Here is a 27,855-nt window from a genome sequence, read left to right as displayed (position 1 = left end):
TGTTAAGAGAATGTGCTGCTAGGGAATTTCATTATTGTGTGAATAGCATTAAGGGCACGTACACAAACTGAGACGGTACAGCCTAGGACACAGCTGGGCTACACTGCATATACTATCATCTAGGCAGCTGATTTCCTGAAACATTCACACGGCCTGAATGATTAAAGTAGTTGAGAATTGTGATGAAGGTACATAAGCCAGGTGGGACCAAACTGCTGGATTACTATCTTGAGCAGCCATGATGGTGCCCACTAAAAGGATGAAGCAGGAGAAGAATTATTTATGGGGAAATTGTGAATTCAGTTCCAGGTGTATTGAGCAGAAGCACCAGAGTACTATGGAGGAAATGGTTGGGAGATGACTGGGATGCATGGGTCCCAAAGCTCAGCAAAGGTTTGGGCTAGACACACAGACTTGGAGCTATCAGCAGATGGAAGAAGCCACAGATGGATGAGGCAGATGGGGCCACTCATGGCAAGTACATGGAGTGGGCAAAGGGGGCAGCAGAAGAATCAGGGGAAGGCACATTTTTAGGAATGTTCTGATGTTCTTTCCATTGCCCACTTTTCAGGTTCCGTTTGAGGCAAATAATGACACATACCTTTCTTTATCCATCTGTTTTATTTGTCAGTTGCTGCAATTCTGGATCTAGTGGGCATCCCTTTGTCAATTAAATGGCCACTCAAGAGTCAGGGACACAACTTCAGTATTGGGACCGGGAGAAGGGGAAGTATGGAGAGGCTTAGATGGCAGTGACAGGGATGGGGATGGGCCCATCAGGAGTAACTGCCTGGCCCTCCCAGGGGGATGACGAAGACCGAGATGTCATCCCCGGAACCCAGCTTGTTGTTGGGGAGACGCCAGCCACGGTCCCGGGGGATGCCCCGGGCCCCTAGGACCAGAGCTTGGGCCAGAGCTGTATACCTGCCAGGAGCACATGTGCACATTCATGTACCGACACATATATGAGAAGATGAATATACAGGCCCATATGTGGGTCTCCAGGCTTTCTTCCCCTTTGTCCCTTCCTTCACCAGTGCTGCCCCCCAACACCTCGCCAGGCAACCCCCTACCTGCTGGGATCATTGGGCTCATGGGCTGACAGCACCTTGTCCACAGTGGCGGCTACCTCACAGTCACTGGTCACATCCCACAAGCCATCTGTTCCCAGGACTAGCACATCATCTGGACAATGCTCATACTGTGTCAGGTCATACACTCGTACCTGGGAGGGAGAGAGAGGAAAGAGGACTGAGGTGTGAGGGTTGCTAGACAGGGAGGTTGGAGATTAAAAAAAAAAAAAGGGGGGGGGGCCCTGGGTAAAAGCCAGCCTGAAAGGAAAGGTGTGCTCACTCACCTCGGGGAAGCAGGAGAGGAAAGGCTTGATGGGCAGAGTGGAACTACAGACCTTAAGGTTGTGGTCTCCCAAGCCTCGGGTCACCCCAATGGTGGCCATTACCCGGGCCTGAGGGAAATGAGAAGGAAAGCTATTTAGTTCCTCTCTCAGACTCACTGAGACCATACAACCCTCCCACACCTACTCTTCAGTGACACCTCCACCTCCCTGGACAAACTGTGGTAGGTCTTCCTGCCTCTCCCACAGGGTTTACCTTTTTGCCCTCCCCACAGACCAGAGGAAACCTGAGATCCTCCAGCTCAATCTTTTTGTAGGCCCTGGGGAGGGAGGAGTAGAGGAGACATCACTCAAAGCCCCTGTCCCCTACGCACAGCACACCGCCACACCACCTCCACACAAGGCCTTCCAGGGAATGGCCACAGCCCCCAACTCCCAGCCTGACCCACCCTGCAGCTTCCACCTTGCTGCTGGTGAAGGACTGGTTGCATTGCCATGGGAACGGCCCCAGCTCTGAGGGAAGTGTTACCAGCCAGTCATATTCTGGTCCCTGTACAGCATCCTCTGCCCCAGCTCCTTGGGCTGAACTCTTCGAGGGAACTCAAGGTGGGTGAACTCACTGCCCAGCAGTTCCGGTTTCAGGAAGCCCTGAGGTTGGGAGGGGCCAGACAGGAGAGAGGGCATGGCACTCACATCACACCCAGATACAACCTGCAGCTGTTAAATTCTAGTAGATCCTTAAATAAAGTTTACTGCAGACTACACACTCCCCTCGTATTAACATGAATTGACTCATTCGCCCCTCACAAAGGCCTGTGAGGCATGAACCATTGAATAAGGGACTTGTCAGAGGTCACACAGTTAGCAAAGTACACAAAGCAGGGTTCAGCCCCAGGCAATCCGGATAGAGAGCAAACATGAGGATGCACTAAGATAATGCCCTTGCTGGGGCCTTTGTTGCTCTCATTCACCACCTCTGACTCTACTTCCTTCCTCTACAGGGACCACCATGGCAGTCCGGCTGCACCGCCTCTCCAGCTCAGCCAGCACTCCACAGTCCACTCAGCGTCTTCCCCGGAAGTTCTCAGTAGGAAGCTTTCCGTAGGGAGAGGTGGAAGAGTCAAGACTAGGGTAGCAGCCAGTTTGGCCCCTACTTACAAGCAGCTGAAGACGCTGGCGTTCGGTCTCTGGTGTGAACTCCCGGGACATTGGAATGATTTCACCATTCCGGATAATGATGGCCCTGCCCAGAGACAGACAAGGCTTGGATCTGGCTTTCTCAGGCCCCTTCATGGAGAATTCCGGAGAATTCCAGAAGGAACAGGCCCTCCCCATAATGAACCTGATGATCCTCCCTCAGGTCCTATCTTTCCTTCCTTGTAGCTGTCCCTGCCCCCTACCCCCCAACCCCCCAATCCTATCCCTCCAGTCTTTTGTACTTGACCCAACACCACCTCATCTCCGCTTTCCCATCATCCTGGAGAGTGTGGCCCCTTACATGGCCACTTTCAAAGCCCTCTCCCCACTCACCTGCTGTCACCCGCATTGGCCACATACATCTTGCCTAGCAGGTACACCACAACCAGTGCACAGCAGCCCCCCTCCACTTGGTGGCCACGCCGCTCCCGAGCCATCTGCTCATCCTGCCAGGTGAGGAAGGGTCAAAGGGAACAGAAAAACTTCCGATTCACAGTCACCTGCCCTACTACGTGCCTCTGCAGGCCCGAGTGGAGGACCACAGAGGGTAACAGGGCCAAGTTCTCTCAGAGGTGGTGTGGATTCTGGGGGCCATCCATCCACTGACTCCCACCACACAGTGTTGACTAGAGCGTCTACGTAGCACACTGTTGGCACAGGCCACCCACTCACCATGAGCTGGAAGGCATTCTCGATGGCCCCTACTACCAGACTCTCGTGGGTTACTTCCTTCTGTGGAGACCAGCAAGACTGAGGGCTGACCAGGTGTGAGGGATCAGAGAAACCTGGGGTTCCCGGAGTGGATGGGAGGCAGAGGGGAGGTGGCAAGGGGTCCTGAAGTATTTCTACTAGATCCTTTAGCTGCTCCCGGATGTGGCGATGCAGGAGCCGCGAAGCCATTTCAGCTGCCCCACCACCGGCATGCCCATCAAACAGGCCCCAGTAGTAGAAGCAGAGTCCCTGATGAAGGGGAAGTTGGAAGTCAGTTGGGGAGGAGGGTGCCGGGCATCCATAGAAACATCGCATAGGAGATCTGAGTGTGATAGTAAGGCAAATTAGATTTATCCACTTATTCATGCACAGCCTACTGTGTCAAGAGGAAGAAGAGCCAAATTCGAACTATGAAGGATCCAAAGATCAGCACCGATGATTAGTTAAATCATCCATAAATACATGAGCAGTTATATTTTAAATGGAATAGTGAACATTCGTAGTGGAACTGGTCTAATTGAAGCCATTAGGGCTTCTGTGGTAGAGGTAGAACATCCTCACTTCTAACATCCCCGGGGAGGGGTGTCACCCTCTGGAGGCTAGGAAAAGGGATATTACCTGCTTCTGGGTAGGCTCCCTGGAGGTCCCTGTACCACTCCTTCGGCTTTCCACATACACGACTTCACAGCAAGCCTGGTCCTCATTATGCCTGCTCTTGCCAGCATTGATGACCCTGCCAGGCCAGAGTGTCCCACATCAGGTTAGACACCAGACTAGGTCCTGGAATAACCCCACCTTAGACACACACACACACACACACACACACACACACACACACACATCCTCTCCTGCCTGCTGGCCAAGCTGAAAAAGGTCACAGCTGCCTGGGCTTCAAGCCAGAGGGAAGAGGAGAAGGCAGGGCCAGCAAGAAGTCCTGTCTGGGTGGCAGAATGCACTGCCTCACAGAAAGGACCGCAATAGTAACCCCCTGCCTCAGTTCCTTCATCCTTGGGCCAAGGAGGCTTTCTACAAGGTGGTGCTGGGGGTGTGGCCAGACAGGAGCAGTAAGTTTTACTTCCCTACCAGTCAAAATTTTACATTCCCACCTCCAGTCTCAACCACCGCTGCCAGTGATTCACAGGCACATCCACCCTCACCTTAAAACCACCCAGTGAAAGTTCCGATCTCCCTTGCAGTAAGGAAGTGCTCCAGCCCAAGTTGGGTAAGAGGAAACGTAGGCTCACCTGGACTGGGCAAGAGCCTCTTAGCTATAAACTCCTCCCATGTGGCAAGCAAAGTGAGGCGGTGAGGGTGAGGGGCCACCCACCACCTCCCTCCACAACCTCAGTGCCCCCAGGTCCCTGGTGGCTTGGCTCGGGTTTCCCTGAAGATGCGTTAAAAATATAAAGGTTCTGGGAGCACGCTACCGCTCCGGCCGTGTGAACCAAGGGGTCTATTTCCTTGCCCTACCAGCACCTGTCTGTCTGCAGACCCGCGTCCAAAGGGAACCATCGCGCGCCGCCGGCGGACCCCTCCCCCGCCCCGGGAAGCCCGCGGCCTTCTGTTGTCGCCGGCTATTTCTGGGTGTGGAGGGGGAGGGGACCGGTAAGAAGGACAGGGAACTGGGGCGCTGGGGCCAGGAAGTGGGTGAGCGAGTCTTTCCACCCGTGATCTCCCTGGGAAAAGGAACTGCTCCTTTTCGAACCTCCCTTCCCTTAGCCTGTGAACCGCGGGCAGCGACTGTGAACCGGCCAACTCATCCTTGGTGCGCCTTGCGCTCTCCTTAGGAGGGGACTGTCCTGAGCCGGCGAGGGGAAGGGTGGGCAAGGTCCCGAAGAAGCCTATTGAGGCTGCACCCCGTCCGAGAGAAGGCTGTAAGGGTGCAAGCTCCTGGGAAGGTCCCCGGAACCTCGTACTGGGGGACGCATCCCAGCGGCCGGGATGCGTCTCCTGGGAGGGTGGGAGTCCCATCCTCAGCTGGGAGCCCCGGGAGTGCTCACTCGGCATAGCCTGTGCTCCAGGGCAGGCGGCGACCGGTGTCCGGGGGGCTTTGCACGGCCCTGCCTGCGTGGTCGTCGGCGCGTCGCAGCCCCCCGGGGCTCAGCTGAAGAAAGGTGGGTCTGGAGAAGCTCGCCCGAGTCTCCGTGGTCTTCTGGGGCAACCCGACCACGCTCCCAGGCCTCGCCGGGGGGCTCTTAGGCGTTTCTGAGGCGGCAGGAGGCGTCGAGGTCGCGTTGGGCAGATCGGGGGACTTAGGGCGCTGGGACGGAGTGCCACCCGAGCTCACCAGGTGCGCCACAGCAGAGCGCACCCGGTTTAGCATGCTGCCTCCCTGCCCCGCCCTCGGCCGTGGCCCCGCCCCCGGAGAGGCCCCGCCCCTAGGGCTTCAAGTGGGCGGTGCCCTCTCTTGATCCAGGCCAAACTTCCCCAGGCTCTAAGCCTTGCGGGAACTGCCCCACCAGCTCCCCGCCTCTTATCGGCATCCCGACATCGTTCTGCCAGAGTGTCACAGGGGAAGGGTCTGTTGTGGGGAGGAAGCCGAGAGAAGGAAACATTTCAGTCGTTCTATAGGTTAGACATCCGCTAGACTTAATCCGTTAGAATTTACCCATTGTGACGGGGGTGGGCGAGGCAGCCTACTGCGTTCCGGTCGGGGTGGCCAGCACAGCATAGGGAGTTATGGAGCTGATGACTTCAGAGCGAAACATCCACTTGGGTGTGAAGCACTTGGTGTGACAACACCTCAGGCTGGAGCTGCTGAACCGAGAGAAGAGAGAGAGAGAGGAGAGAGAGCAGGGGAGGGAGGGAGGGAGGGAGGAAGAGAGACAGAGACAGAGCGGGGGCGGGGGAGCGCTGGTGCGGGCTGCCGTGCTAATCAAGCCCAGCAGCTGACCTCCCCGGATCGGGGTCCTGGGGCAAAATCTTGGGCTCCTGAAGGCACTAGTCTGTCTAAAGGTCACCTTCACATTCTAGAGAACGATTGTCACTCCTACCCCACTTTCTCAGAACCGTTCCTCCATATTTAGACTTCTGCTGGCCAGTCAGTAAGGCTAACGGCATAATACATAACTACGATTACTGAGGACTTGCTGCACACTAGGCCCTCTACAAAGCACGTTCTGTTCATTAGGTCACTACACCGATACCGCAAGGTGGGTTACACCCATTTTACAGATGAGGCCGGAGTGGACAGTCTCCTGTTATTTTATTAGACCTGCCCAAGAGTCACGCAGCCACTTCCAGAGCCGTACGCCTGGCAGAAACTATTTCTGACGCTGGTTTCTCTGGATTAGGAAGAGAGGCGCTGAAAGGAGTGGGAATCCTAAATTCCCACCCTCAGATGCTTCAAGCAGAACGGGGATGCTGAGCAAGTTCTCTGGCTACCGCCAGGGGGAGGCAAAGGCCACTCTTAAAGCTCGTCTGGGCTTCAGGAAAGCCCACTGTTAGAAAACTGGGGCTGGAACCAGCACAGGTGAGCAGTTTTTCTGCCTTCTATAGGAGAGGATTACTGTCCTGAAAGAGTTTTGTCCTTATACTTGGGATTAGAGAGTAGTTCCCACCATACAGTTCATCCCCCAACATACAGTTCAACAGAAGTCAAGGCTCTTGAGGGAACCACAGACTCCCTGTTCATAGCTGGAATTCTACGAGTAGGCACCCAGTTGGTGCTTCCTGATCATACCCTGGGATAGCCTGTGCCTCCCCGAAGGAGTGGCTTTCTTGACCACTTCTAAATAAAACATTCCACAGTGGTCATTCAAACAAAGTACCCAGACTTGCTGTAATTATGCCCGAGCTTTTGGGGGGAAGAGGAGGGCAGAGAAAAATGAAGTCACCAGGATGGAGTTGGGGTGGACTGGTAAAAATTCAGACTCAAAAACATCAGCAACGGCATCCAAAGACAAAGAACATACTGCCACTATGAGCATTTTCTTCCTGTTTGAGAAAAACTGAAACCAACTGTCTGATAAATGGCATAATGCCAGCAGGAAGCCAAAGACTGGAGAAAAAAGAATAACTTTGGCTTTATTATTCAGTGTTTCTGGGGCAGTTTACCTATCACTTCCCAGTGTCATCCAGCTTCCTTGCTCCTCACAGATACACGTTGTGGCTGCAAAAGTGGGCCACAGAACTAGGGCCTTTAGACCCCTGGACTCCAATACCAGACAATGGTCAGGGAGGTCGTTTGCTCCCCTGGACTCTGGAACCATTCTGGCTCCCATCCATAACCAAATTCGAGGGCTCTCGTACCTCTTCCCCCTCCCCCCTCCCACACACACACATTCCTGGACCTCTTCCATCCTGACTCACCCACACCTGCTTAGAGGTCCTCTCCCTGAGGCAGTGGGGGGGGGGGGAAGGGAAAGAACATTTATGAGATGTGTTCTCTCCTGGGAGCCAAAAGACATTCCTCAGTGACAGAGGAGAACCAGGCCTGAGCCAGGGAAGGAACAGAGCATCCTCAGAACAGGCCTCCTTAGTCAGGCATGGTAGCACACATCTGTAATACCAGAAGGCAGAGGCAGAGATGAGAGGATCAGAAGTTAGTAGCCAGGGGCTGGAGAGATGGCTCAGAGGTTAAGAGCACAGGCTGCTCTTCCAGAGGTCCAGAGTTCAATTCCCAGCAACCACATGATGGCTCACAACCATCTATAATGAGATCTGGTGCCCTCTTCTGGCATGCAGGCATACATGCAAGCAGAACACTCTATATATAATAAATAAATCTTTAAAAAAAAAAAAAAAAAAGAAGTTAGTAGCCAGCCTGGGCTGCATAGCAAGTTCAAGGCCAGCCAAGGCTGCATAGTGAGTCTTTGTCTTTGGTGGGGGGCATGGCTTAGCAGGTAAAGGTGCCAATCAACCAATCCCCAGCACCTACGAAGTGGAAAGAGAGAGAGTGAAAGAGAGAGGAGACTCCATCCCTTGTCCCAGGCTGTGTGCTCAGGACCCAGAGCCAAGTTTATTCTTTGTTTCTCCCCCATACTTTACCACCTCCCCAGTTCTTCCCGACTGTAACAGGTGCAGACCTCCCTCCCATAGAGACAGGTTCACAAACGCCTCTGCCCTTGGGTGTCTCCTGCATCCAAAATACAAACCTGTTAACATTTTGTAATTAGGATTATTTACCATTCTTCTAGGAAGACACTGGGAACCTCAGATTTGGTTCCCAAGATGAGAGTCACACTCATTATTCACGGGGCCATTCACCAGCCTCCTGAAGCCCTCCAGTCTGGTTCTCCACCCTGGAACCACCCCTAGTCCTCCCAGGTAGGAGGGCAACACGTCTGTGCTGGAAGTATTTGCTATTTCTTTCTGGGGGTCAGCTGGGAAAGCCTGTGGTAAAGAACATTGTGCAACATAGGAATCTTCCAATACAGTGGTCCTAGCTTCCAGTGCCTGGAAAGCACCTCAAATAACACTTGAGTGTACTAACAAAGGACTGGGTTTTCTCCCCTTCTCTCTCTTTCCTTCATTTTGAGATATGGTCTGACTGGAACCCTGTGTAAACCATATGGACCAAGCTGTCCTCAAACTTGCAAGCAACCTCCTGCACAAGCAACCTCCTGTCTCCCCTGTCCCCATCTCTTTGTTTTTTTGATAGGGTCTCACACTATAGCCCAGGCTGTGCCAGAATTCGTGACAGTTCTCCTGCCTCAGTCTCCCACGTTCTGGGATTATAGGTGTGAGCCTCTGTACATGGTCTGAAAAACTGAGTTTTAAGACTTAACGAGCTCAGATTTAAATCTACTGCTGGTGTCGGTGAAGACTACTCCCAGCCCCAACGCCTACCCCGACTCCAGAACACCACCTACCTCCCTTGCACCACAGGACTAGGGGCCGCATTCCTGGAGGTTTTTAGGGACCTGTTCTAATTGTCACGTGCTGCCCCCAGAAGAATTGTCCATGAAAACAGAGCCCCGTGGGCTTCTGTCCCCGGTCTCGCCCTGGGCCACCAGAGGCCGCTGCGAACCAGCTGTGCTCAGCCTCCCCGCTGAGCGCCCCACACATCTCGAAGGAGGCAGAGGTACCCGCAAGGGCTGAAGCAGCGGCGTCAACTCCCAGCCAAGCGGCTGCGCGCTCCCCAGCCTGAGGGCGGGAAGCTTCGGTGGACCCGGCTGAGCTCCACAGGGCTGGTGGGTCCAGGCCCTGAGCATCTTAGTGCTCAGAACCGGGCTCACTAGGTCGCCGGATTAGCCATTGCCCTGCACTCCTCAGGGCACAGCAACTTGATAGCGATTGATCGATCACAGACACAGCTCGGGACCAGACAACACCCAAGCTGGCCACTCCCGGGAGAAACCCGCCTTTGGGAGTCTAGATCCCAAGCTCAGAGGCATCGAGGACCTCAGGCCAGAGGGTTGAACCGGGGCCACTGCTGTGGAGCAGGTGGGTACCAGGAGTAAGAATGGGTGCTGGAAGGGGACAGGAGCAAGCAGAGCAAGGTGGAAGGTTCTTATTGATCCCTTGTTGATACGCAGGCTGCTCCTCAGCATCACCTTAGCCTGAACTGGGGACTGGGAAAACAGCCCTAGAAAATTGAGGTAGACGCTGAAGAACAAATCCCAGAAGCCGCCTTCTCCAGCACCGTTTGAAGAGGGAATAGAATGCCAGAGATCCTGAGTCCCCATTTCCCCTAAGTTCTCTGAGCATTGGAGTATCTAGGAGAAATGCATGAGTTGGATGGGATTTGGGGAGAGCTCAGCCGGAAACAGGATATCGTCAAGAGAAGAACAGGTGGCTTTTGCGATGCTCAAAATGAGGGCCCCCGACACAGGCTGGAAGAGTAGACCCACTTAGAAAACCGGCACACACAGAAGGGCAAGAACACCCCCATCCCCAGCGGATGGGTGCCACCCCTCCACCATCCCCATTCCCCCTCTGGGCCTTTCCAGAGCTCAGCAGCCCCGTGTGTCTGTTTCACTGTTTTACTTCTCATGGGAGACTGAGCGGGCACAGGACCTTGGGGGAGAATGGAGACGCCCTTGTGGGCTGTGCACGGAAGCTGAGACCTGTTGCATCCTCTGTAAGGACTGTAGCAGAATTAAGCCAGCTCCAGAAGAGTCCAGGAAGTGAGGCTCGGGACAGGTTGGAGGTGGAGGCAAGGGGAATTTGGAGACCTCGGGATTCTCCCCCAGGGGTCTCTTCCAGGACGAAGCAAGCTGGCAGATTCTGCACGCTTCTCTGACCTTAGCTCTGTCCCAAGACCAGAGAGATGGCAGCACTGAATCTTATCCCCTCACCCCTGCTTCGCTCCTAGGAAAAGGAGAACCCAGCCACTCTTCTCAGGGTCCCCTCCCCCTCAGGTTTCCATAGTCTGGGGGAGGAGGGCAGGGGAGCCGGGACAGATTCCTAGAGCAGAAATGACTGCCCTTGCCACCGGAACAGCCTAAGCTGGACTTCCTTTAGTGCCCAGCCGGTTCCCTTATTCTCTTCCAAGCTTTCTCTTGGGCCCTGCAGGGGTCTGGTCTCTCTCTATTCTGAACTACCTCCAAATTGCTCTCTACTTATGCAGGTGGAATGAGTCTGAGACCAGCAGATGAACAGACAGAAGCCTGAAGACTCCGGGGACCGTAAGTGAGACAGCTGGAGATGGGAGTGGAGGAGTGAGCATCCCCTCCAAGGGAGCACCTACAGCCTTTGCTTTGGCACCTGCTAAAGCAGGTTTTAGGGACCTGTTCTGAGGTCCTAGTGGAGCTGGCACTGGCTGGGGCCAGTGATCTAGGCCAACCCTTGACCTCCTGGGGCTCTTTCTGTCCCCTTCTGTGGCTAGTGTCTCCCAGTTTCTCGGCGTTTCTGCTTCCCTGGTTTCCCTCTGGTTCTTACCCACCCTCTGGTGTAGACATTTGAGGCCCTGTTCGGTTCACAGGAGAAAGGAGGAAGAGAGTGCTGGGCCTAGGGCAGGCTTCTGGGTCCTGTCACAGGCCAACCAACCTCTGGCAATAAATTTAACTTCTAGCCTAGGTTTGCTTCTTCCCTCCTTCCTTTATTTATTTTAGTGTGTGTGCATGGTGTATGCATGTGTGCACCATGTGAAGGCCAGGGGAAGCCTTCTGACAGAGGCTTCCTGCTCTACCACCCTCCACCATACTCCCTTCAGACAGGGTCTTTCACTGAATCCCACACTAGGCTGTCCAGTAATCCAGTGATTTTTTTACATTGTCCAGCTTTTCACATCTGTGTTGGTATTACCATGCTTGCTCACTGACTGAGCCATCCCCCTCAGCCCCAGGTTTTGTTTTTGTTTGTTTTTTATTGTTTGAGATAGGATCTTCCCATGTAGCTTGGAACTCACTATGGAAACCAGGCTGGCCTCAAACTTCCAATGGTCTTTCTGCTATCTCCGAAGTGCTAGGATTACAAGCATCTGCCGCTATGAAAAGCCTTTCTTTCCTCCTTCCTTTCGTTCTTTTCTTTTTTTTTTTTTTTCAAAAATTGAAATTGTGCTCAGATTGAATTGCACTGCTATTACAGTCCCATGATTTGAAACTCAAACACATAAAAGAAAGAAACTGGTGGGAAAAAAATCATTCTTCGTCCCACTTCTCTTCTAGAAAAGCAACAAATTTCCCTTCTTAATGGCAAACAATGTACACTCTCCAGACCTGGTGTGTACATATTAGGGGACACACACACACACACACACACACACACACACACACACACACACCCTGCCTTGTATGCACGGTGTATACACCTCCTGCTTGTTGCTTTTTCTTCCCCTGTAAGACTGGGTTCTCACTAGAGTCTACCACACACATCATTACCAAGCTCCCGGATGATTTGGGGTTTTGTTGTGTTCTGTTCTGTGTTCCCAGTGATCTGGAGAGAACTACATTTTCAGGTTCTCCACAGTGTACTCAGCTCCTCTACTGATGGCTGTTAGGGTTAGAGCCAAACTTTTTGAGCTTTATTTGTAAAATGGGTAATAGCCATCCTTTGTACAGTGGGATATAATGAGGAGCACACAAGTGAAGTGTCTGGGTCAAGAGCTCAAAAAGTGGGAGTCAGCATCATTGTCTAACCCATGGCACAGCCCTTCAATCCACTCGGCAAAATCTCTTGAATGTCTCCTCCACAGGCTCTGCCTTCCTGTTCCCTGGTCCTTCTGTGTCGCTCATCGCTGGCTGCAAGCTGCCTGGAGACAAGGTATGCATCCTGCTTAACCTTGGGCTTCTAGAGCATGACACAGAGAAGGGACTGAGTAGTCTGAGTGCAGAGGGAGCATCTGCCCCGAGCTAAGCAGGGTATGTACTTCTCTCCACAGAATGAGTGAGAGGACTGCCAGCAACTGGAGCCCAGGCAGCTGGGTGCTAGCACTGTGCTTGGCCTGGCTGTGGACACGTCTGGCCTCTGCTTCCTTGCAGCCTCCCACAGCCGCAGGTTTGGGGAAGGCGGTGAGACTAGAGAAGGGGTTTTCTAGAACATCTGGAGAGCTGGAAGGCCCTCCAACCCATCCCACAAAGCCCGCAAATCTCTGGGGCAGAGTAATATTTGCAGAGGTGACTCCTCTCTGGTCGTCACCCAGGAAACTGTCCTCTTCTGCTGCTGCTCTCCAGAGAAGGCCTGGGTAGACAGACACACTGCTACTATCTTTTCCAGGGGGAAGGTGTTCTGCAGTGAGAGGCCCTCGGGTGGAGGCTTAAGTCTAGTCTCCTGGCCTAATTCTGGGGTTTTCCTTCTGGGATGGCTAAAGCCTCTGTAAGCGGATGATCCTCCCCCACGCATTGTAAGCTCTGGGGCCCTTGCCCTCACCCTGAGAAAGTAGAAGGTGGGGGCTGGTGTGCAACTCCAGCTTTCAAAGAGTCATGAGTATGGCCTCGGCAGGGTGGGGTGGAGAGGTAATATGAAGGTTTCATCTGCTCTTCTCTCCCTTACTATTAGATAACACGCATTCTCTCTCTCTCTCCTCTGTCTCTCTCTCCCTCTCTTTTTGCACGCACGCGCGCGCGTGTGTGTGTGTGTGTGTGTGTGTGTGTGTGTGTGTGTGTGTGTGTTTTGAAGGTATGAACTGAGCGCTTGCCTCTATGCTAGGCATAGTTCTACCACTGAGTTGCAGCCCCGGCACTGGATATCTCTTAAATGACCTTTCCATGACCAAGGAGGAGGGACTTGAGGGCCTGCAGCAGGGTGGGAGGGAGGAGGGCAGGTTTGGAGGCCAGGGTCACCTGATCTTATACTGCTGGCCAATCAGTCCTAGTAAAGCAAGGCACCTGTGAGGTGATTGCCGCACATCGCTGCTGCAACCGGAATCGCATTGAGGAGCGCTCCCAGACCGTCAAATGCTCCTGCCTTTCTGGCCAGGTGGCTGGCACTACAAGGGCAAAGCCCTCCTGCGTGGATGGTGAGTGAATGGCCAGGTCCTGGGCAGCCAGGTGGGTAAGGAGGCCCAGAGCAGAGATAAGAAAGTCTGTTTAGGCCTTGCCATCTGCTGGGATCTGGTTTCATAGTCATCTCAAGACTTACTTTATCAGTCTCAAGTGATGGAGAATCGTCTTGGAGGAGAGGGCAGACCTGCCCTGCCCTGTGTCATAAAGGAAGACAGCTCTTGTTACAGGTCACACACACACCTGCCACCTGGTCCATGCACACAGGGATGCATTCCCTCACACTAATTCCTCTGCCCACACACTCCTCCAGAGAGGTCCTCTTCTACATGTCCACTCTTCTCTCAGCCTACCTTTGCCTTCTCCTGTGGACACATGTGATCCCTCACATCACACATCCACTTTCCCTCCTTTCTGCCCACACTTGTGTTCTCACGCTCTGGCGGCATCCAGATCACCATGCTCACGCTCACTAGCTTGCACACCAGCTTGTGCACTCCTGGATGTGGTGTGGATATCAGTTCATATCCACTAAGGAGAGCACTGAAGGCGGGACCTCTGTGCTAAGGACGGCTGCCTCCGAGGCAGTTTCACCTGCCTCCTAGCTTGACGTCCTCTTCCCCTTTCGGTGCGAGGCAGTAATGAAGTTGATTGGGATAGCCCCCAGTCCTCAGTCTAAGTACGGTGTTGCCTCCTTGGACAGCCCAGGGTAGGGGGAAGAGAAGGGAGAGGTAGTGAGCAAAGCCCTAGGCATGTGGGAAGGAGGTACACCTCATTCACAGACCAGCGTGGTCAGCCACACCTGCCTCCTGCCCCACAGCCTCCATCGTCCTGCAGAAGTGGTGGTGTCAGATGGAGCCCTGCCTGCTGGGGGAGGAGTGTAAGGTGCTCCCGGACCTGTCGGGGTGGAGCTGCAGCAGTGGACACAAGGTCAAAACCACCAAGGTATTGAGGTGGATGCTTCATCCTCCCGTCCTGTTCCCCTTCACCTGGGGTAGCACAGGGGCTGAGCCCTGGAGGGCCAGGATGGCAGTACTGTAAGGTGGGCATGTGAACCGTGAGAACGCATTCCAGACAGTCCTCCTGCGGCTGCCTCCACTCTAGGCACTGCTGCTGAGGATGTGGTTTGCCCTGGTAGGCAAAACTGATGTTCTGCATGCCTTGGTTTTCTCCTCTTTGCTTAGCATGGGTTTACCACTAAAAAAAATATCAGGCCTTTCAAAACAAAGTGGAGCAGGGCATAGTGGCGCACATCTGTAATCCTAGTACTCAGCAGGAAGATCAGGAGTTCAAGACTAGCCTGGACTGCATGATACCTGTCTCCAAAACAAACAAACAAACAAACAAACAAACCAAAACAACAACAATAACAACAAAAGCCTAAGGGAGAAAAAAGGTGGAGAACTAGGAAATTACCTAGGTTATCCAGGGAGGAATTTCTCCTAATATCTGAATTCCAGAAACAGTAACTGCTCTGCCTACCACCCTCTGTCACAGACTGTGCCCAGTCCCTTACACCACAGCCATTAACTCCCTGCCGTTCCTACCTGCCCTCCTGTAGTGAGATTGATCTCTCCTCAGTGACAGCACCAAGAAGATTATTATCATGGCTTGCTGCCTGCCCCCACAAAACAAGGGGCAATTAAAATTTTATCAGACTCTTTAGCAGTTCCGTGTGTGCCTTGGCTAATTAGTTGCATGTCACTGTCATCATCAAACAAGGGACAAGCCAAGGCAGTGTCTCTGCCCCCAGCCCCCACATGCACAGTGAGAAGGCTAACAAACAGTTTCTAGGGTTCTAAGAAAAGTGGGGGTTTTCATAGAACACACAACACTGGTAGCTAGCTACAGCAAGGAACTGTTTGGGGGCTAGAGAGATGGCTCAGTGGTTAAGAACGCTTCTCGCTTTTGTAGAGGACACAAGTTCAATTCCCAGCACCCACATATGGCAGTTCGCAACTGTCAATAATAACTCAGTCCTAAGGGATCCAGTACCCTTTTGTGGCCTCCTAAGGCACTGGGAACACATATGGTGCACAGACATTCGTGCAGACACAACACCCATACACACAAAACTTAAAAAAAGGAAGGGGGGGCTGGAGAGATGACTCAGTGGGTGAGAGTACTGGCTGATCTTCCAGAGTTCCTGAGTTCAGTTCCCGGCAACCACATAGTGTTTCACAACCATCAGTAAAGTTGGATATGATGCCCTCTTCTGGCATAAAGTCGTACACGCAGATAGAGCACTCATATACGTAAAAAAAGATTTTTTTTATTTTTTTATTTTATTATTATTATTATTATTTTCGAGACAGGGTTTCTCTGTGTAGCTTTGCACCTTTCCTGGGACTTACTTGGTAGCCCAGGCTGGCCTCGAACTCACAGAGATCCGCCTGGCTCTGCCTCCCGAGTGCTGGGATTAAAGGTGTGCGCCACCACCGCCCGGCGATTTTTTTTAATTGATTTAAAAAAAAGAAAAGAGGAAGGAAGGAAGGAAGGAAGGAAGGAAGGAAGAAGAAGGAAAGAAGGAAGGAAGGCTGGTCAGCCTGTCTGTAGGCAGCTAAGGAAGACAGCCATTCTGAGAATGTTTATCAAGACTTGCAAAGTGAGACCCATCACAGAGCTTGGAACATTTGCCATACTATTACAGGGTAAGGTTTGTGGCCTGAAAGGTAGATTACGGCCTTTGCACTTTGTGTGGTGACTCAGAAGCAAACAGTGGTGAGGCTTGTCTGACTGATGCCAGCACCGGGCCACCATGTCCAGGTCGACGGCTGTAGGAGACTAGCAGCAGTGACCTCTAATTGACTTGCATGACCAAGGCTCTCTGGCATGCTACAGTGGCTCACTGCTGCTTTTTCTAACCTTCTTCTACCCGACCACTTGCTTTCCAGGTCACACGATAACTCTCGGGGTCATGGCTTAGGCAGAAAGGACAGCCTTGACTGAGCTCTGGACTGAAGAATGGCTTCTGGTCACCAGCCAGCACATATGAAGACTCACTCACCCGGACATGGAATCCCATGTGTCCCATGTCAAATGCAACATCAGACTTGCCAGGGCCCTGTTAGTCATGCTGCTTGGCAGAAATGCTTGGATCTTTGGCCACATACTTAGAGACCTGTGCTTTCCTACGAACAAAGGTCAACACATATAATCCTGTCCTTAAGGAATATCTTGTCAAACTAGGGAGTAGATGGCAGATGATTTAAACAGTTTAAAGTGTGTGGTACCATGGCCTCTGAGCTACCTGCTGTGGGTGTGGTGGGGATGGGGTGGATGAGACTCTCATAGATCTTCAGCTACCCTCTAATCATGATCACAGGACGCAAGGTTATGAAGTCATATCAGTACCTTCCCGTCAGTCCTGCATCCCCAGAAAGATGTTCAGATGTTAAAGGAGACACTGTCCCCTGATGCCAAGCCAGTGGGATCTCTTTTGGACAGTGTAGGAAAGCAGAGATGAAGCCCAACAGCTCTTCAGCACAGCTCTGCAGAGGCAGGGTGTGTGGCTCACACCCTTTATGTCTATGGGATGGACAGGTCCTCAGGATCACCCCCACCCAAACTTCAGGTAGTTTTTGTTTTGTTTTTTTCTTGTTTTAATGGATGGCAAAACTGAGTCACAGAGAGATGAGATGGTTTGCCCAAAGATCTCACAGCTCGGGCTTCCAAACCATAGTTGCTGAGATTCCAGGGTAGGTCTTACATGGTCATTTTATCTAGAGAGCGGGAACCTGCAAACACTGTCTGGAGAGCAGCCACACGTTTCTTGGGAGGGGGGATTTTGATCACTGGGACTTTGATTGACGCCACTGATCTCCCATCCAAAATAATCCAGAATCCCCACCCACTGCAGAGTGGAGCCACTTCTCAGTCCCCCAAGTCCAAGCAGTCCCCATGGTAGCCCAGAGGTCACTCGGCCTAGTTGCAGGTGGAGCACTGGAGCTGACATTCCACTGGAGCTGGCATCCCACTGGAGCTGACATCCCACTGGAGCTGGCATCCCACTGGAGCTGGCACTGCACTGGAGCTGGCATCCCACTGGAGCTGGCATCCCGTTTGTTGCCCCTCTGACCCTTCTCTTCTGAGAGCTTCAGCCATCTCCCTACATAGGTACCTGGAAAGCAGAAAGTCAGACCAGAGTACAGCCCAACGTTGAAGTTCTTTACAATCAGCCTGGCCTCCTAGATGGCTTGGGAGTAGCATGCTGGCTTCCTCTCATCACCAAGGCCTTAGTTAGGGAGTGGGGTGTGTTAGAGGCCAGCCTGGATGATGCCCGATCCTGAGAAGGCAGATCGGTGATAGCTAAGGATGGAGCCTCGGCTTCCCCTGTCTCCCTAAGCATTTGATTAAGACTCTGATATCACCCCACCTCAGGGCACGTTCTTGTTTTCACTCTGTGAGATGAGCAGTAACGTTAACTTCAGAAAGGAGGCCTCTAACAGTCTCTGCATACAGCAGGGCCCACAGGCCAGGGTCCCCATGGAGAGGTCAAAGGCTGTCATGGCCTCTTTCCACACTGAAGAGTGGAGGTCGGAGGATAGATGCAGGGGGTTGGCAAATACTTTCTGGAAAGAGCAAGAAAGTGAATATTCTATGTTCTGCAGACCATTATTAAGTCTCTGTGACATATGCTCTGTTTCATTTTGTTTTGAAAACATTTCAGAACTGCCAATGCCATCTTTAGCTCTAGGATGGAAGAAACACATTGTGACCCATTTCAGGTGTTTGTCACCGCTCCCAGGGGACAGTTGAAGGCCTGGGATGGCCTCCCAGCCTCCTGGCTTGCCCTCTGTGCCATGGAAACCTGAGCACAGGGCTAGGGCTGGCTTTGTTTTTCTCCTAATGCTCAGAGAGAGAGAGAGAGATGGGTGAGTGAATTATTTAGGTTACAAATGAGACAGCTTTAGCGGGGCCAGACAATAAAAGCCCGCTTTCCTGGAGGCCAGAACATAGTTCTGCAGGCTGCTGTGGAGCTCAGTGACGGAACGCTGGAAGGAGAGGTGGGCTCGCTCTCCTCTCCTTCCTGGACACTGTCACAGTCTTGCTTCAGCCCCCCCCCCCCCCCACACACACCAGCTGTGTCATCCACATGAGCTGGAGCTGGAGGGGAAAACACGGAAATGATGCCGCACAAACTGGAGAGCTGCCAGCCGCCACCAGCCTCCACCTGCCTCAGTGTCCCATTCCTGTACCTCCCCTGGCCCCCAACTGAAGTCCTCCCAGCCTCCCCCTCTCCTGACCTGGCCATGAGTTTATTGGGTGAACTCTGAGGGGGTGTCTGTATACGGCCAGGAGAGCACCACATAAGAAGGTCTGGCAAAGAAGAGAAAGTGACCAGCCCCGCAACTCCAGCTCCCCTAAATTCTGTATCCAACTGAGTCCAAACCTGCCTGTGTCTTGTAGCTATCCAAATGACAGTCTAGAAATAAATGGGTTTCCTCGGAGCATGGGGTTCCTGGAGTCATTTGTCTCCCTCCTTGGTGGGGGCATCTCAGATCCTCTGAAGTTTGCGGGAACCTCCATCCCCTCAACTATGCAGGCCTTAGGAAAGTTGGCAACTATAAATCATGTGACTGCTTTCTGCTGGCCCCCTGGCAGTTTCATTAGCGTCTGGGAGTGACGTCCTGGTTAATGACCCCAGACAGCTCCACAGCTTTGAGACTGCAGCTCCCTAAAACCACAGAACTATAGGTTGCAAGGGGTTTTAGAAGCCAATCAGCCAACACTTTCATTTGCCAGCCAAGGAGAGAGTGGTTCAGAAAGGTTAAGTAATTTGCCCACAGTCACACAGCAAGCTGATGGCATGTCCTGCCCAGTGATGCAGCATGCGGCACAGATTTCTTTCCGCTATTGTAGATGCCATTTTGTAACCCAGAACAAACGAGAACTTGGAAGGAAGACAGGGTGATGGCTGTGAGAGTCTCGTTCTAGAATCACCCAATGCTGTGAGGGCAAGGAACAGGGAAGAAAAATGGGAAACATGTAGAGGAAACACACAGAGGGAAGAAAGGGGGCGGGGTGAACATCGCCGCTTCAGAACTTCAAACCACAGAACAAAACTGGACAAGACTGATGCCACATGGAGAAGAACTGACCTTCGTCCTTTCTGGAGGAGGCAGCATATGGAGCCCTGTCAGTCCTTGGCAAACTGGGCATGGTGGGACATACCCACAGCCCCAGCACTTAGGAAGCTGAAGCAGGAGGATGACAAGGTAGAGGCCAGTCTGGACCACACAGAGACCCTGTCAGAAGAAAAACAACAACAGAAAAAGAATGGAAAACCTTGCAGGTCTGTGAAGCCATCTTGGCAATCCCAGGTTCTTTATGTCCTGTGCAAACTAAATTACATGGGCTACATTTATTTTTGCAAATAAAATTTTATTGAAACATATGCTATGCTTACTTGCTTATTATTGGCTATGACTATCTTTGTGCTATGACAGCATATTTGAGTCATTGTGCAGAGACCACATGACTCTCAAAATGAAAATAAAGTCTGTGGGAACTTTTTGCCAGTCTCTGTAACGTAGTTTACTGTAGCCTTCTGAATATGTACACTCGGAATCTAGAAACTGACGGCTGCATTTGATTCCTGTATTTGCAGAGCTTTGTTTTTTTTTTTCCCCTTTGACCCTGTGCCTGTGCCCCCTTAAATCCTTTCCAGTGCCTCTTGTGACGTCTCACAGCAACAAAACCACAGACCTAAAGTCTAAGATAGTCTAAGAGAAAGACTCAGGGCAGGTGGACACTTCTTGGATACATCACAGCCCACATCAATTCAGTTGCTCTTTTCCAAGTTCATGTAACTACTATTTTTGAACTTCAGGAAGACTGCACATGCATCCTTGTGTAAAGATGGGATTGTGCAGGCATGTGTGTGGCTGGCATTTCTATGTCTGTGGATGTTAGCATCTTCATGCCCTCAAGCAAGGATGATACTCAGAATGCTTAGAAACTAGCTCGGCCTCAACACTGACTAATGAGGCAGATGGCTGGCCCAGGGCACACTGGCTGTACACAGCCCAGTACACAGTGTACATTCCCACTCCACCCATGTGGCTGAGATGGGGAAGGTTCCTTTCCGTTTTCTCCCAGTGTAAGAAGCTAAACTGGCTCTTGAAGTCAGTCCTTGGGCTGTGATTTGTCACCAAGTGTGAGTGTGGGGTGGGCACAGGCCCAGCAGCTACTGGACTCATGTGGCTGTAAGTGTATTTGGAGTAGATGTGTGGGCTGAGCATGCACAGGACCAGAGAACTCCTTTTCAAGCCACTCTTGAAGGCACAGATTCCTTTTATCCTCCTGAACACCATCAAAGCCATTACCATCGAAATTGCTCTTGTTGTCTGACAACCACACAATGCCCCCAGCCAAGCATCCCAGTCCTTCCTAAGCACAGACTGGCAGACGGTACAACTCTGATTCGTTTGTTTGTTGTTGTTTTTTGAGACAGGCTTTCTCTGTGTAGTCCTGGCTGTCCTGGAACTCGCTCTGTAAACCAGGCTGGCCTCAAACTCAGAGACCCACCTGCCTCTGCCTCCCGAGTGCTGGGATTAAAGGCGTGCACCACCACTGACCTGCTTATTCTGTTTGTTTGTTTGTTTGTTTATTTTTAAAGATTTATTTATTTATTGCGTATACAGTGCTCTATCTGCATGTACACCTGCAGACCAGAAGAGGGCACCAGATCTCATTACAGGTAGCTGTGAGGCACCATGTGGTTGCTGGGAATTGAACTCAGGACCTCTGGAAGAACAAGCCGTGCTCTTAACCGCTGAGCCATCCCTCCAGCCCCCTGTTTATTTTTTAAAGACAGGATCTTACTATGTAGCCCAGGCTGACCTTACACTCATGGCAATCCTCCTGCCTCTGAAACCTCAGGTCAATGATATTTAGTCCTGCAACCCTAAAGACGGGCATTCCCAGCAGTTCCTTCTCATCAGATGCGTGAGGTCTACACACACAGTAGAGCTTGCTAAGCTCCTGAGAGCAAAAGTGAACTCTGGGAGAGAATGCTCCAGATTTCTACGTTTCCTATTCCTGCTCAATTTCCCCATGCTTTTCCTCCAATAGCTGCAATATCCAACAGTATTCTACAACCAGCTGACTGGGAACCAAAAGAATTCTGACCTAAGCTGAGTGTGGTGGTTCACAACTGTAATCCCAACAGTGGGGGTGGATGCAGGGACAGGGTAGGGCAAGATGATTTCTATGAATTAAAGACTAGCCTTGGCTGGCTATGTACTGAGTTTCAATCCAGCCTGTCTCAAAAAACAAAGCAAGGGGGCTGAAGAGATAGCTCAGCAGTTAAGAGTTCTAGTGGCTCTTCCGAGGTTCAGTTCTCAGCACTTACATGGAGTTACAACCATCTGTAACTCCAGTTCCAGGGAATCTGATGCCCTCTTCTGACATCCACAAGGACCAGGTATGCATGTGGTGCTCATATGTACATTGAAGCAAACTCTCACACACATAAAAGAAAATAAGTAAAGTCTGAAGAGTAAACCTTTTTAAAGTAAAAAATAAAATAATAATCCTGATCTAGTTTCTGGATGGTTCTGTATAGTTTGATCCCTAAAGGATGATAGTAAAGGAAAACCTCAGGTATATCGAAGTTTAGATAAGATATTTCATTGCTAATTTTGCCTGGAAGGAGAGGCTGGAAGTACCTACATATGCTTTATTTGATTGCTTTTTGCTGTGGGATGGTCTGTATGTCAAATGTGTTGCTCTGATTGGTTAATAAATAAAACACTGATTGGCCAGTAGCCAGGCAAGAAGTATAGGCGGGACTAACAGAGAGGAGAATTGAAAGAACAGGAAGGCGGAGGGAGACACTGCTAGCTGCCGCTATGACAAGCGGCATGTGAAGATGCCGGTAAGCCACGAGCCACGTGGCAAGGTATAGATTTATAGAAATGGATTAATTTAAGCTGTAAGAACAGTTAGCAAGAAGCCTGCCATGGCCATACAGTTTGTAAGCAATATAAGTCTCTGTGTTTACTTGGTTGGGTCTGAGTGGCTGTGGGACTGGCGAGTGACAGAGATTTGTCCTGACTGTGGGCCAGGCAGGAAAACTCCAGCTACAGCTTTTCTTCGTTTGTAGCTGAAGTTTTCTCTAGTCCTGCCTGGCCCACAGTCAGGACAAATCTCTCTCACCCGCCAGTCCCGCAGTTGCTCAGACTCAACCAAGTAAACACACAAAGACTTATATTACTTATAAACTATATGGCCGTGGCAAGCTTCTTGCTAACTATTCTTATATCTTAAATTAACCCATTTCTATTAATCTATACCTTGCCACATGGCCCATGGCTTACCAGTATCTTACATGTTGGTACTCATGGCAGTGGCTGGCAGCGTCTCCTGACTCAGCCTTCCTGTTCCCAGAATTCTCTTCTCTGCTTGTCCTGCCTATACTTTCTGCCTGGCTACTGGCCAATCAGCATTTTATTTATACAGAGCGATATCCACCTCATTCGTTTATTGATTTGTGTGTGGAATGTGTGTGTATGTAGGCCACAGGTCCACATCAAGTATCTCCACCTACTTTGTTTGTTTGAGGCAGGGTCTCCGAACCCAGAGCTTACGAACTGTCTAGACTATCTGGCCAGTGAGTCTCTAGGATCCTCCTGTCTCCATCCTTGAGGTGGGATTACAAGGGTACCACTATGCCCTTTTTTTTTAACCCATGTAGGTGCTAGGGATATGAACTCAGGCCTTCCTGTTTGCACAGCAAGATTTTACCATGGAGTCACCGTCCCAGCTCCCCTTAAGTATCTACATGTATGTTTGTAAAAATATTTTATTGTTTTCTTTTAGTGTGTGTGTGTGTGTGTGTGTGTGTGTGTGTGTGTAAGGAGGCCAGAAATATCAGATCCCCCGGGAGCTGGAGTTACAGGCAGTTGTGAGCCACCCAGTGTGGATACCAGAAACCAAACTCTTGGCCTTTGGCAGAGCTGCACCAGTACAAACTCTGCTGCTGAACCATCCTGACCTCCTATGTATACACTTTTAAACACCCACATCCACACACAGTTTTCTTTTTCTTCCTCTCTTCCACTCATGAAAGCAACCAGGGCATTTTCTTGCTTGAAAACAACAACAATAAAAAGCTATGCAGAGCATCAGGAGATTTCATCCAGAACCACAAAAATCAGCAACAGCCAGGCTTGAAGCAGAGGTGTGTTGAGAACAGCAGGGTTGCCTTGAGTCCTGATAAGTCACTGTAACTCTGGGAGCAGGTTACACATACCTTGGTCATTTTGCTCCCATGGGAACCTGTGAAACCAGTGGTATTAACATCCTCTTACAGGTACTTCTGCTTAGACAGGGAAGAAGGAGCCGGGGCCTTCAATGGCTGCCATCCTGCTGGGGCATCTATAACACAGAAAACGCTTGTAGAAAGAGAACCGAGGGGTTGGACAAGTTTTCCATGCGAGAGTTAAACCACAAGTTTTGACCTGAGTCGGATGTGATGTACATGCCTGTGATCTAAGACTTGGGAGGATGCTGTGTTGGGGCCCTGGTTAAAAAAGGAGGAGGAGGACAAAGAGAATGGGAAGGGAGAAGAGGCGAAGGGAGAGGGGCAAGAGGAGAAGAGAGAGAAGGAGGAAAAACTGTCAATAATCCAGGTAAGACATAAGCTCTCCAACCTGAGGGGGAGGGTCTTGATTACCTGGGGTGTGGCGAGGTTGAGAAGAGGAAAACAGTATTTTCCAGTTTCCGGCTTCTTTTCATTCCTAGGCAATGCAGCACTTACTCCCTCCCACGATCACAGAGGCACCTTGACTCCATACACTAGATCTGTGTGCTGTTTGAGCAACACTGGAGGACCTTCCCCAGATCCTGTAGTCTTTCCACTAAAGCCCCTTGGACAGCTCTATTCACACAAAAGAAAACACTGAGTAGGTAGATGTAGATGCTTTGGTTAGTGACTTTTGCAGAAGCCACAGCTCAAATCTTAGGCCAAGAGAGGAGTGTATTGCTGGACTATCAATTCTAGAGGCTTCCATGACCTGGAATATCTGAGCCAGGAAGGAAGACATTTTGCTGAGGGGCACTGGGTTGCTATAGTGGACAGAGGGTCCTAGGCTGTAATTTCTGTCCTTTGATATCCAGAAACCCAGGGATCATTTTCCCTCTGGGGTAGTATCAAGTTTCTCTCTCTCTCTCTCTCTCTCTCTCTCTTTCTCTCTTTCTCTGTGTAGCTTTGCGTCTTTCCTGGAACTCACTCTGTAGCCCAGGCTGGTCTCGAACTCGCAGAGATCCGTCTGCCTCTGCCTCCCGAGTGCTGGGATTAAAGGCCTGCGCCACCTCTGCCTGTCACGTTTCTCTTTAACTTCTATTACACCCATGGATTCCCAAGCCATGTCACTCCAGTCAAAGGCAGCCTAGCTGGAGACTGTGTTTCACAGATCATCTGTTCTGGGGTCCCCAAAAGAACTGAGAGACAGATGTCCAAAAGGTGGCCCACTTAGGTGTGCGGGACCTATCCCAGACTCTCAGGGATACTGGGGCTGATGGGCTCCTAAGTTCCAGCACACAGAGTTCCAGAGGGCTGACCAAGGTTGCCCTGATCATCAGTTGCCAAGAGGATAAGCACACTGAGGGGTTTTATTTAAGCCAGGGGTGTGTGGGGGTTATGCTTTTGTACATATTCCTGTGTGCACATACAGTGGAGGCCAGAAGTCAGTGTTGACGCAGAGCTCATGGACACCTCCAGATGGCCCGTGAGCCTCCAGGGATCCTCTCTCTTCCTCTCCATCAGGATTACAGGGGCAGTCTGGTTTGTTTGTTTGTTTGTTTTTTAATGTGGGTGCTAGAGATTCAAATTTAGGTCCTTGTGCTTATGTGGTGAGCAAGTTAGCCACTGAATCATTTCCCCAGCCTGTGAACTGAGTTTTAATCGCTGGAGTGACCCGGGACAGTCTTCAAGGCTAGAGGGCTGAGGTTTTACTCCGTTGATCCTAGGGGCGGGGGTGGGGGAATATCCTTGCCTCCTCCCCTAAAGAATACTGCTGGCTGGTTAGCCATCGACTTGACAGTAGATCTGCTTTAGTTGTGATTGTTAAAGAATAAGCTGCTAGTAAGCTGATTGCCCATCAATAATCTTTCCAGAGAGAGAGAGAGAGAGAGAGAGAGAGAGAGAGAGAGAGAGAGAGAGAGAGAGAGAGAGAATTTAATTAAGTTTATACAGAAACAATTGGTTGCAATTGTAGACTTTAGTGAATTAAAGATGTCAAAAAAGTAGGGCCTAGGGTGGGATGGATAGAGAAGCAGGATGGGAGGTTGAGAGATGTGTGCAAGATTTGGAGAGGGAAATTAGTCTCTGGTTAAGAAAGGGGCACAGCTGTCCCAAGACGCGTTCTGTGAAGACTACTGTGCCCTCCTTCCCCCTAGCCTGTGGGGTTAGACATTCACTCCCAGGTATTCCTCTCACGTTGCTTCCCCCCAACCTCTGGCGAATGTAGGATCCCTGTGAGCGCACACGCTTCCTGCGGTCCTGGGAAGAGCTCGCGACCCCGGGCATCTGGGCACTCAGCGCCCCCTGGCGGTGAGACAAACCCGGTACTGCAATCGCACTCAAACCGTACCTCTCCGCTGCTCTGCGTGGGAAGAGGTTACCTTGGTCTCCTCTCAATGCTGGACCCTGTGGCTGAAGAGAAAGTCTTCAGGCAGGAAGGCCCAGGCCCCTGTGGGTAAAATGGAGAGATACAAGGGTACGGATAATGTCTGCTGACGCACAGAAAAGATTCACCTCCTTGGTTTTGTTTTTGTTCTATCTTGCATGCGATAAAATACCCTTATTTGAAGAGGATATTTAGTTGAGTTTTCACATGCTTGTGCAGTACTTCCATGATGGGAATTTCATGTCGGAGCTGAGGACGTCACTCTGATGGTAGAGTTAGTGTTTGTGTAGCAGTTTATCTCCACAGCAGAAGCCTAGCTGGTATGATGGTGGAGTTTGCAATCCCAGCACTCAGGAGGCAGAGATTCGAAGATCAGATGTTTAGGGTCATCCTCCGCCATGTTGTGACCCGGCCAAAAAGAAAAAAAATTAAAAGAAATTTCCCCCATCTCTTCAAGAGTTACCAACCTTGCCTACCTGGTTGCCAGGCAACCACTAGAATGATGTTCTCACTTCAAGGAAGGCAATCAAGATAACTGCCCACAGGCAAGCCAAGAGGCCATCCCATAGATGATTCTCATTATGTGAAGTCGACATTAACACACAAACGTCCGTCTTCGTTTTGGATAATGCTGGCCTCAGAAAAAGAAAAAATTTCACTCCATTTCCACACTCTGGAAGGGACGTGTAAAGTTTATACTATTTCCTTTTGGCAGTTGTTGGTAGAATTCACTTTGGAAGCCATCTGGCTTTTATGTCTTTAAATTTTTTTGAAATATTTTTATTTATTTTTATTTTTATTTTTTATTTGTGTGTGTGTGTGTGTGTAAATATACCACATGCATGGATGGTACCCTTGTAGGGCAAAAGAGTGTCTGGAGTCAGATAATTGTGAGCCTCCATGTGGGTGCTGTGAGTCAAACAAGGGTCATGTGTAGGGTTGGGGTTTTTTGTTTGTTTGTTTGTTTTTTTGCCTGCTTGTGTGTCTGTGTACCACATGTGTGCCCGGTGCCTTCAGAAGCCAGGAGAAGGCATCCGATTCCCCTGGAACTGGAGTTACAGATGGTGTAAGCCACTCCCGTGGGTGCTGAGAATCTGTGTCTTCCAGAAGAGCATCAGAGCTCTTAACCATTGAGCCTCTCCAGTCTCTAGATTAATCTTTGTTATAAAGTTGAGCTGCTCCAACTTGTTCACTGAAGCATTTGACTTGTACTAAAGCTTTACATTTATATTAAAATTTCAAACACATATTGTTATTTATTAAGCAGTGAGATATTATTCATTAAGTGGCACTGTTTACCATGGGAGAAAAGCCACAAGGTACAACAAAACTCACTATAAGAATTTATTAAGAATAGGGAACAGAAGGGGATGCTTATACCTATGGAAAGATTGTGCAGGAAAAAAAAGGGCAGAGGGATGAGTGGGACCCGCTTTTATAGATCCTCCCCGCCCCCACTACCTCCTGCACATGCACACATGGGCTTACACCACACATGCGCATAGATTGCATGATCACGCTGTGTGCAAATTCCGCAACGCACAGATTACATAGGACCAGGACTTAAGGCCCTGGGATGACTAAGCCTCTTGCTTGGCTAATGGACAGTGCATGTGTGGTCATGTAGCTGCGG

General features: G+C 50.8%; 2 protein-coding genes across 4 annotated transcripts; one reads left to right on the top strand and one right to left on the bottom strand.

The window, feature by feature from the left end:
- Positions 1-602: 602 nt before the first annotated feature.
- Ppm1j (protein phosphatase, Mg2+/Mn2+ dependent 1J) lies at positions 603-5,857 on the bottom strand. Its single transcript, XM_059266012.1, has 10 exons — positions 5,263-5,857; positions 3,881-3,995; positions 3,224-3,511; positions 2,885-2,997; positions 2,513-2,597; positions 1,884-2,002; positions 1,611-1,674; positions 1,358-1,465; positions 1,074-1,225; positions 603-924 (listed from the first exon to the last, which is right to left on the bottom strand). Exons 1-10 carry the CDS (start codon positions 5,583-5,585, stop codon positions 777-779), a joined length of 1,515 nt encoding a protein of 504 aa, XP_059121995.1. The 5' UTR covers positions 5,586-5,857; the 3' UTR covers positions 603-776.
- Positions 5,407-16,819, top strand: Tafa3 (TAFA chemokine like family member 3). 3 transcript variants are annotated; one of them, XM_059266014.1, is made up of 10 exons: positions 5,407-5,833; positions 6,556-6,734; positions 9,479-9,649; positions 9,742-9,997; positions 10,776-10,833; positions 12,342-12,409; positions 12,528-12,643; positions 13,455-13,604; positions 14,408-14,532; positions 16,482-16,819. In XM_059266014.1, the coding sequence occupies exons 7-10, from the start codon at positions 12,529-12,531 to the stop codon at positions 16,491-16,493; spliced, it is 402 nt and encodes a 133-aa protein (XP_059121997.1). In that variant the 5' UTR covers positions 5,407-5,833; positions 6,556-6,734; positions 9,479-9,649; positions 9,742-9,997; positions 10,776-10,833; positions 12,342-12,409; position 12,528; the 3' UTR covers positions 16,494-16,819. The 3 variants fall into 3 exon arrangements, with proteins under 3 accessions (XP_059121997.1, XP_059121996.1, XP_059121998.1); XM_059266013.1 differs by lacking the exon at positions 5,407-5,833 and having other exon boundaries at positions 6,093-6,734; XM_059266015.1 differs by lacking the exons at positions 5,407-5,833; positions 9,742-9,997 and having other exon boundaries at positions 6,093-6,734.
- The last annotated feature ends 11,036 nt before the right edge of the window (positions 16,820-27,855 follow it).

This window comes from Peromyscus eremicus, chromosome 6 (assembly GCF_949786415.1).
Source record: "Peromyscus eremicus chromosome 6, PerEre_H2_v1, whole genome shotgun sequence".
Classification (NCBI taxonomy): Eukaryota; Metazoa; Chordata; class Mammalia; order Rodentia; family Cricetidae; genus Peromyscus; species Peromyscus eremicus.
This window is presented reverse-complemented; position numbering and strand designations above follow the sequence as displayed.